Source organism: Cynara cardunculus, unplaced genomic scaffold (assembly GCF_001531365.2).
Source record: "Cynara cardunculus var. scolymus isolate 2C unplaced genomic scaffold, CcrdV1 Un_Scaffold_2331, whole genome shotgun sequence".
NCBI lineage: Eukaryota > Viridiplantae > Streptophyta > Magnoliopsida > Asterales > Asteraceae > Cynara > Cynara cardunculus.
Window position 1 is genome coordinate 41,330 of NW_020201051.1, and position 10,013 is coordinate 51,342.

Consider the following 10,013-nt stretch of genomic DNA (forward strand, 5'->3'; position numbering starts at 1 on the left):
GAGGACGCATCGGTCCCGTGATATTGTACAATCATAAATAGAGGGGATTAAATTGTGTCACAAAAACTGAAACCAAAGTCCCGCCTTTGTGTTGAGATGGCCGGCCAAAATAATTTGGCGCCGGCTGTCCCTCGACCATCCACGATCAGGGAGCGTAAGGAGGGATGCGATATCATCATCGGCAACTTCAAGAGTCCCTTTCATAATTTGTGCAAATGAGCATTCCGGTGGTGGGATGAGTCCAAGGGCCGTATTAAGCTTCGGCCCTGACCAATCAACTTTCTTACCTCGAATATTCACAGAAATGCTCTTGGTGGTGCCAACGGCCGCGTAAAACTCGGTTACCCAAGATACGTTGGCCTTTAAAGAGGCAACCACCATTTGTTCCCACCGTAAAGCCACCAAATGGTGCTTGATAGCCATAAAAGAATTGACCAACCGTGGGTCAAAGGCCCGCTCAAGAAAAATATTGTTATTTTTAATACGGTTGTACCTCTCTTGAAATGGTATCACCTTTTGTTTCTTTTTCTTTGGGGTTTGCTGCCTCTTCTGCTTTGCTGTCGCCATCCTCTTTTTAGAAGGTTTTGGCTTACTGACTTCCAGAACCTCCACTTCTGGAATTTCTTCTTCAAAATCCTCCCTTTCCTCCTCTTCTTCGGCCACGTCTTCAGCATTTTCTAAGTTCTGTGCCATCTCATCCTCATAATCACTGTCTTCAAGCACTGGTTTTGGTAATGGTTGAGAAATAACAGACTCTGAACTTGAACTTTCAATTCCCGAGGAGGTTTCTGTGCTCACAGTCTACCCACTGGGGGTAGTGACTGGTATTTCCTCAACAGGAAGTTCATTTTCTATTTGAGTCTCAGGGGGTTGCTGTGGTGATTCTTCTATTGACTCAGGAACAGAAAAAGCAAATAAATCTTCAGGATTAGTAGAAGCATTTGCTTCAAAGTCAAAATGGAACTCCTCCCCTAAGGTATCACTTAGGTTTAGGTCGAAATTGTGTATGGTGGGTGGGCCTAGTGGTGTTGAGGGAAGGGGAATAGGGGGCTGTTGAGTGGGTGTAGGGTTAATCGGTGGTGGGATGGGGTTAGATAGAGGGGTTATAGAGGGTGGTACGGTTAGGGCTAGGAAAAGGGGTCGTGGCGTTGACGATGGTTGGGGAATTGTCACGGCGGCCAGTGGTCATGAAGGAGACGGACCGGCGCCGATGGTGGTGGTTGTGTGAATAATGGTGGAAGGGGTAAAAATGGTGGTAAATATGGGAGGAGTTTGAGTGACACTAACCGGAGTGACAATGGCATGATACTCGTCGTAGTCGACCCGCACGGTGGATGACTGACCGGCGCCGGCGGTTGATGAATGTCTTGTCGGCGGAGCAAAAGCAATGGGGTCCGACGAGAGGGGCGTTGAATAGTGCATCGAGGGAGCAACTGATGGTGGTACGGGAGTGGCAGATGATGCGTCGCCGGCGACGGTCCGGCGAGTAGGCGGACGATAAGGGGGCCGGCCGGTTGGATTGTTCCTTGTTCTAGCCATGAAAAGAGAGAGGAGAAGATGAATAGTGAAACAAAAGTAAATTTCCCCCCTTTTTCATAGATAACCGATGGATATAACATAGGGAACTGCCGTCTTTGCATGCAAAACCTTTGTAAGGACAATTGATTTGAAAAAAATGATGTCATGGTACTAGTCAAATCACCTTACACAAGCCTCTATTTTCAGAAAAATCATCATCACTTTTTTTCAAAAATGAACTCATTTCTTTTGTTAATTTCCCTTTTTCATTTCCTTGGAGGATTCCACAAAAACCCGCCAATATTCAAAAAAAAAATTAACCAAAACCCAATTCAGAATGTGAGAATGAGATGCCTACTATGAGCATACCTGCATGAAATAAACACAAAGTACAATAACTAAAAATATTTACACTATTTACAATAGAAGGTTTGACAATTAATCAGAGAGATTTTTGGCGTGGATCTTGCATTCCTTCTGGGAAGAAATGCTTGACCGGATGCCCATTCACTTTAAAAACCGTATTGTCTTGTGGGTTCAAGAGATCGATAGTTCCAAACTTTCTCACTTCAACAATAGTAAAAGGTCCCGACCATCTAGATTTGAGYTTTCCGGGGAAAAGCCTCAACCTAGAATTAAAAAGAAGCATTTTTTGACCTTTTTCAAAAATTCTTTGATTGATCCTACGATCATGCCACATTTTCTTTTTTTCTTTGTAAATTTTGGCCTTCTCGTAGGCTTGGTACCTCCACTCTTCCAACTCATTGAGTTGGAGCTTTATTTTCTCTCCCGCTAGAGTTGCATTTAAATTTAATTCCTTAATAGCCCAAAATACCTTATACTCTAACTCCAACGGAAGGTGACAAGATTTTCCAAAAACAAGTTGGTACGGAGACATGCCCAATGGAGTCTTGAAAGCGGTACGGTAAGCCCAAAGTGCATCATCCAATTTAAGCAACCAATCTTTACAGTTTGGCTTAACCACTTTTTCTAAAATATTTTGTATCTCACGATTTGAAAGTTCCGCAAGACCATTGGTTTGTGGGTGGTAAGTCGTGGCTACTTTATGTCGGATGTTGTACTTCTCAAGAGTGGTACTTAACACTTTGTTTATGAAATGAGTCCCTTCATCGCTTATCAATGCTCGAGGTGTTCCAAAACGAACAAAAATGTTTTTATGCAAAAATTCCACTACCGTTTTGGCAACATTTCTTGAGCAAGCCTTTGCTTCTATCCATTTGGAGACATAGTCTACCGCAACCAAAATGTACTGATTCTGAAAAGACATGGGAAATGGTCCCATAAAGTCAATACCCCAAACATCGAAAAGTTCGACTTCCAAAATATTGTTCAAGGGCATCTCATTTCTTTGAGACAAATTCCCCATGCATTGGCATTGGTCACAACTCTTCACAAATTCAAAAGCATCTTTAAACATGGTAGGCCAAAAAAATCCACTTTGTAAAATTTTAGCGGCCGTACGTTGTCCACCAAAGTGGCCTCCGTACGGTGATGCGTGACATTCTTTTAACAAAGCTTGGATTTCATCATCCGATACACATTTTCTCAAAATTTGATCCGATCCCAATTTAAAAAGGGATGGATCGTCCCATAAATAATGCTTGCAATCGTGAAGAAATTTTTTAAAHCGGTTTCCCTGAAAATGATATGGTTTAAGGCCACATGCAAGATAGTTGGCAATATCTGCATACCAAGGATTTTGTTTTTGAAAAGTGTGTTGCATGGCCAAAACAAATTCATCCGGGAAAACTTCCTTAATCTCATGATTCCCCCCACTTGACACATTTCCTTCAATTCTAGAAAGGTGACCGGCCACTTGATTGTCACATCACTTTCGGTCAACAATCTAAAGATCAAATTCTTGCAATAAAATAATCCAACTAATAAGTCGTGGTTTCGCATCAACTTTGTTAAATAAATACTTTATTGCAGAATGATCTGTATGAACAGTGACTTTGGTGCCAATCAAGTATGAACGGAAACGATCAAAAGCAAATACTACCGCAAGTAATTCTTTTTCCGTGGTGGTATAATTTAATTGGGCTTCAATAAGAGTCTTACTTGCGCAGTATATGGGGTGAAAAATTTTATTTTGCCTTTGCCCCAAAACGGCACCCACGGCCCAATCACTTGCGTCACATATTATCTCAAAAGGTAGGGACCAATCGGGAGTGATAAGAATGGGTGCCGAGACAAGAGAATTCTTGATTGTTTCAAAAGCCTTTTTACAATCGAAGGTGAACTCAAAAGCTTGGTCAACATGCAACAAGTTACATAGAGGTTTTGCAACTTTAGAAAAATCCTTAATAAACCGTCGGTAAAAACCCGCATGTCCCAAAAAGCTACGAATGCCTTTGACCGAAGTAGGTTCGGACAATTGCATTATCACTTCAATTTTAGCTTTGTCAACTTCCAAACCTTTCTTTGAAATCATGTGATCCAAAACAATTCCCTCTTGTACCATAAAATGGCATTTTTCCCAATTTAAAATCAAGTCATGGGTTTCACATCTTTCCAAACTTTTCGTCAAATTTTCAAGAAAATTTTCGAAATTAGTGGCAATAACCGAAAAATCATCCATAAAAACTTCCATAGTGTCCTCAATCATATCTGAAACATACATCGTTGGAAAGTGGCCGGAGCATTACATAAGCCGAATGACATACGTCGAAAAGCAAAAGTTCCGAAGGGACAAGTGAAAGTAGTTTTCTCTTGATCTTCGGGTGCAATATGGATTTGATTGTATCCCAAGTACCCAGCCAAAAAACAATAAAACTCCTTTCCGGTCAACCGATCTAGCATTTGGTCTATGAAAGGCAAAGGGAAGTGGTCTTTCTTAGTAGCTAAGTTCAATTGCCTATAGTCCATACAAATCCTCCACCCAGTAACGGTTCTAGTTGGGATAAGTTCGTTCTTGTCGTTGGTGATTACCATAGTACCACCTTTCTTAGGCACACATTGAACCGGACTTACCCAACCGCTACTAGCAATGGGGTAAATAATACCCGCGTCTAACCACTTCAAGATTTCCTTCTTAACCACTTCTTTCATGATTGGATTTAGCCTTCTTTGAGCTTGTACCTTCCCAACACTATTTTCTTCCAATATAATCTTATGTTGGCAAAGGGACGGGCTTATTCCCCTAATATTAGCTATGGTCCAACAGAAAGTTTTCTTATGGTCTTTCAGCAAATCTATCAACCTTTCTTCTAGTTCATCACTTAAGTTGGAAGAAATAATCACGGGAAATTTTTCTCCTTCCATAAGATATGCATACTTAAGATGTGAAGGTAGTGGTTTTAACTCCAAATCGGGTGCTTCTATAATGGACGGGGTTTGGGTTGGTATATCTTTAAAATCTAACTGTTCAAAGGCAGCTATGTCCTCAAGTAAATCTTCTTCACAAATGTCTTCTGTCATGCCCACAGTGTCTCCACTGTGGACACAGTCGATCAAACTTAGATCGAAATCTTCACCTACTGAGTAAATAGACGAACAGTCCTCAATCTCCCCATTGAACTTAAGAGTCTTAAACACATTGAAAGTCACCTGCTAGTCATTCACTCTCATGGTCAACTCACCCTTTTGTACGTCAATCAATGTCCTACCCGTAGCAAGAAAGGGTCTCCCTAAGATGATTGGAACATTCCTATCGGCTTCATAATCTWACAYTAGAAAGTYGGCTGGAAAGATGAATTTGTCCACTTTAACCAAGATGTCTTCAATTTTACCTTTCGGATATGCCAAGGACCTATCCGCTAATTACAAAGTCACGGTAGTACTTCCCCAATTCCCAATTGATTAAAAAATGGACAAAGGCATGAGATTTATACTTGCCCCAAGGTCACACAAGGCATGACCTACTTCTTTCCCTCCAATAGAGCACGAGATGGTGAAACTTCCCGGGTCTTTTAATTTTGGGGGAATTTTGTAAGTAAGAAGGGCACTACATTCCTTTGTTAAAGACACGGTCTCAAATTCACTAAGTCTTCTCTTTTTATTGAGGATGTCTTTCAAAATTTTAACATAGCTAGGCATTTGCTCGAGAGCTTCTACCAAAGGTATGTTAATCTGGAGTTGTTTAAAGATGTCCAAGAACTTTTTAAATTGAACATCCACATTTTTGGCCCTACCTAGAAAAGGTAAATCTCTTAGATCTAAATCAGTTGGACCGGTCTTTTTCTGCTGGGTTGTGGGCAGTTTCTGCCCACTATGAGCAGTGTCAGTTGGAGACTGGGTGGTGTTGGAACTGGACAAAGCTGCTGTTTCTAGAACAGGAACTGGAATTTGAGTTTTTTCAGTTGTAGGAAACAGAACTGGAAATTTTGATGTGTCAAAAGAATGTGAAATATTTTCTTGACAAATCGGCTCCATGGGTGTTTCCTATTCGGCATTAGAGTCTCCCAAGTTCTTATCACTTCTTAAAGTCACGGCCTTGACATGTTCCTTAGGTATTTCCGTGTCACTAGGCAAAGTTCCTTGAGGTCTATTCTTGAGATCCGTGGCAAATTGGCCAAGCTGGGTCTCAAAACTCCTCAAGGTGGAATTGGTTTGGTTTATAATACCTTTAAATAAATATTCAAGTGAACCATTACCCTCCGATGCATTTTGTTGCCTAGGTGCAAGCAATTGTGAAGATTGTCCGCTTTGGTACATGTGGTGATTACCTTGCATGTGATGACCACCTTGATGAAATCCCGAGGGATTCGAAGGTCGGCTTTGGACTTGAGTTGCCCCGGGGGGTTGAAGTCCTTGATATCTAGCCCATGAAAAATTCGGATGATTTCTCCAATTTGATTTGTACGTTGCAGAAAATGGGCTATTTCTTGTATGGGTTCCAACATAATTTACCGAAACGGGGTTTCCGGGGCAAAACTCATAAGAATGTCTTTCACTATAGAAAACACAAGATTCAATCATGAAAGAATTAGACATTATGGATTGGACTTGATTCTTTTCCACATTCAAGTTTAAATTATTTTTAACCAAATTAGTTAGAGCAACAATTTGGGCATTCAAAGAAAAAATGGCATCAAGCTCATGAATGCCCGAGGCAGATTTAGAAATGACAGCACGAGGGTTAGACCATTCAGTATTATTATTAGAAATTCGTTCCAAAATGTCATACCCCTCGTTGTAGGTTTTAGCTATGAAAGCACCACCGGCTGTTCCGTCAAGAATAATCTTAGCGGCACTAGAAAGCCCATTATAAAAGGTTTCCAATTGAATACAATGAGGGATTCCGTGGTGAGGACACTTCCTAAGAAAGTCCTTGAATCTCTCCCATGCATCCGATACCGCTTCATCTTCTTCTTGGCGAAACGCCATAATTTCATTTCTAATCTTTACATTCCTTATCGGAGGAAAGTATTTTTTTAGAAATTTTTCCGCCAAATCATTCCAAGTAAGGATCGAGTTTGGTAGTTGGGAATTTAGCCATGCTCTAGCTCTATCCTGCAATGTATAAAGGAAAAGCGTCAAGCATAAGGCCTCTTGAGTAACTCCGGGAATCTTAAAATGATCTGTCATTTCTATAAAAGATTTCAAATGAGAGTGCAGATCCTCCGAAGATAATCCCCCAAACTAACCCATAGCAGAAATCATTTGAAACATAACCGGCTTGGGTTCAAAAGATGTTGCTGTCATTTCGGGTCTACCAAATCCCGAGGCCAATTGACCAAATTCGGGAGTTGCGTAGTCCCGTATGCCTCTATTTTTGTCATCGAAAATATTGATTGTGGCTTCCCGAGGAGGTGGATTATCCACCATGGTACGGTTGGGATTTCGCCGATTGTTCCTACCTCTTCTTCGTCTCCTAATGGTTCTTTCTAACTCAAGATCAAGAGGTAAAATATCACCGTGTTGTAGCCGTGGCATACAACACAGGAACAGTGAATGAAACAACTGACCAAGGCTCTAATTAAAATCAATATCTCAGGATAAAAATCGTGCCAGTCCCTGGTAGCGAGGCCAAAAACTTGGTGTGCTAGAATCGTAAGTGTGCACATAGTGGGCACAAAGTCCCCAAAGTGGCGGTGCAAGTGCACGCCGATACTATGATCGCTTCAAGTAATAGAGTGGTATAGTACCAAGATCGTTTCCGTAGGGACCGGACTTACTGAGAATCAGAGACTTTCATGAACTTCTTGAACATGCTTCGGGTTGAGAAAATAATTGAGTTTTGATTGGTGCAAAGCGTTAAAATACGAAATAAACCTTTTAATTTAAAAGATGGGTATGGGTGTAAGCTTTGCTTAAGAATATTACAGGAACAATTTGGTCAGAAACTCATGGAATTTCTATAAGAATTCCTATCTCTCGAAAGTGAATTCTAATATACTGTGCCCACAGAGTGCCCACAAAGCGTCCAGTTAAATCAATCTTAAACTTGCTGAATTAGCTACTAGATAAAAAGATATCTGGTTCCACTAGCCTGAAGATTTATACTTACAACGTATTGTAGCATAAATTCGACTAATATCTGAACATAAGCTAAAAACATGCAAAACCCGCATCTCTACGTGATTATCAAAGACTCTCTCAAATCTTTGTGCATCATCTAAGCCGTATTTCAGATCCGCCCAWCTCTGGATCAAGGATCTAATATTAACACTTCAAAGTGATCAGCTTATCTGCGTTGATTTAGTGGGAGTTTGGGTCTGAAGTTTTAGAATTATATTTCTTAAAAATATATTAGAGGATTTGGAAAATATCACGTCAAATAGATACATAAACGGATTTTTTTGGGAGATCTTTTCTGGAATATTTTTTGTTGGATGTTATATATTATCTCTTTATGAACGTGTAGGCAAAAACCTCATAGAAAACGGAGGTACGAGCGAAAAGTTATGAATAATTTAAGTGTTGATGGTCAAAATGGGTACCTAGAGGGGCCAACCTGGCCCAACTCGAGTTTTAGCATTATAAATTGGAGTTTTGGCCCATTTTTCTTGTCATTTAAGTCTAGAACTCATGCACACACTAGAGGTACGATTTCACACACATAGGCTTGATTCAACTCAAATCAAATAATAACTACATGATCTTTGAAGGATTTGATCATCAAGTAAGGTATAATCTATTTTTGCACTTGTTTTTGGTTGACATTCTTGTTATATGGATTTCATGTTGAGTTAGAGTTAGGGTTTCATATGGGTTTGATCTTAAGTGTATAAAATGAGTGCATTTTAGTGTTTATGACATGAAATGGTCATTAGATTCAAGAGATTATCAAGATTTATGMAAKTTCATYRTAYGAWCTTTGACTTGATTAAGTCAATGATTTGGGAGATAATATAAATGATAAAATAAAGGTTGGATTTTGGTTGTTTATGTCAAATACATTATATTAAGTTGAGATTCAGAAGTTGGAATAATTTGGAATCGAAATGGTTTGAGAAAAATGTTTGAAAATGATAATGTTGACTTAAGAATGCACTGAAAGTGTGCAGACTTTGAAAAATTGTATAAAATCATAGAAAAATCCAAATGATGTAAGGCCAATTTCTTTAGTTAGATAATTGAGTCTAGTTTATTTCTTATTTCAAGGCATGAATTCGAGCTTAAAATGGGCAAAACAGTTCTGCATGCAGCAGCTGTACATAGAAATCTAAGTAAAATGTTCAAATAGGATAGGTGTATATCATGAGTTTCTTATATTGATTGCTTATGCGATTTTGTACATTTACTCCAGGGGTAATTAAGACATATTTTGATACTTTGGAAGCAATCTAAGTGTGGTAGATTGGACTTGCTTTATGAGCTCAATTCAGAGCTTTTCGGTATTATACGGTTGCCCGGTGAGTTATATAGTTCATTGTTACATATTGATTTGAACATATATATATTTTCATATGAATTTTTTTGGTATTGAATGGAGTCACACGATCTTGATTTGTCCTTGATTCCATCTCTTGAGTTAATTCCATATTACTATCTCGGTACATCGGTTTGCTTTCCGGATCTGGACTCGTTGTTTTGTTCCTTGAATTGTGCGCCATAGTACGAGTACTACTTCGTGTGGCATGTCAGAAGTTTATGACGAAGTCAAGATCCCAGGTAGGATGGGTGAGAGTTTCAGCGGTTGTGAATACTCATTGCTCAGAAAGGAGGAAGAGCAATGAGTAGGGAACCTTGGCACATACCCGGTAGAGGAAGGCAGGCAGTGCCAGGTTTCCCGTAATGTATGATTCTGACTCAAACTTTGGCATGAGCCCGAGAGGTGAAGGACGAGGTGATGCACTGTCCTCGTTATATACACCGATTTGATCTATTGATTCTTGATATTTATTGGTATTCTAACGTTGCTGAATATATTTGGTTGTTTATCATGTCCCCTTGATGTATTGAGCATCAATGGTATGGTATACTATGGTGATTTGAATATGGAATCCTATGATCTTAGCATCCGGTACGTAATTGTTCAYTYGGTTTCTTGTAAGTCTCAGTTTGCATCTGGATGATGTCTTGAACTC

General features: G+C 39.7%; 1 protein-coding gene and 1 non-coding gene across 2 annotated transcripts; one reads left to right on the top strand and one right to left on the bottom strand.

Annotated features, from left to right (window-relative positions):
- Positions 1-5,922: 5,922 nt before the first annotated feature.
- Positions 5,923-6,867, bottom strand: LOC112502994. Its single transcript, XM_025107036.1, has one exon. The coding sequence runs from the start codon at positions 6,865-6,867 to the stop codon at positions 5,923-5,925; it is 945 nt and encodes a 314-aa protein (XP_024962804.1).
- On the top strand, positions 6,779-6,885 carry LOC112502997. Its single transcript, XR_003067811.1, has one exon. It is a non-coding gene; the product is annotated as a small nucleolar RNA R71 (small nucleolar RNA).
- Positions 6,886-10,013: the final 3,128 nt, after the last annotated feature.

Coding starts and splice junctions, on each gene's coding strand:
- LOC112502994 (XM_025107036.1), bottom strand. CDS start 6,867: ATGGCGTTTCGCCAAGAAGAAGATGAAGCGGTATCGGATGCATGGGAG.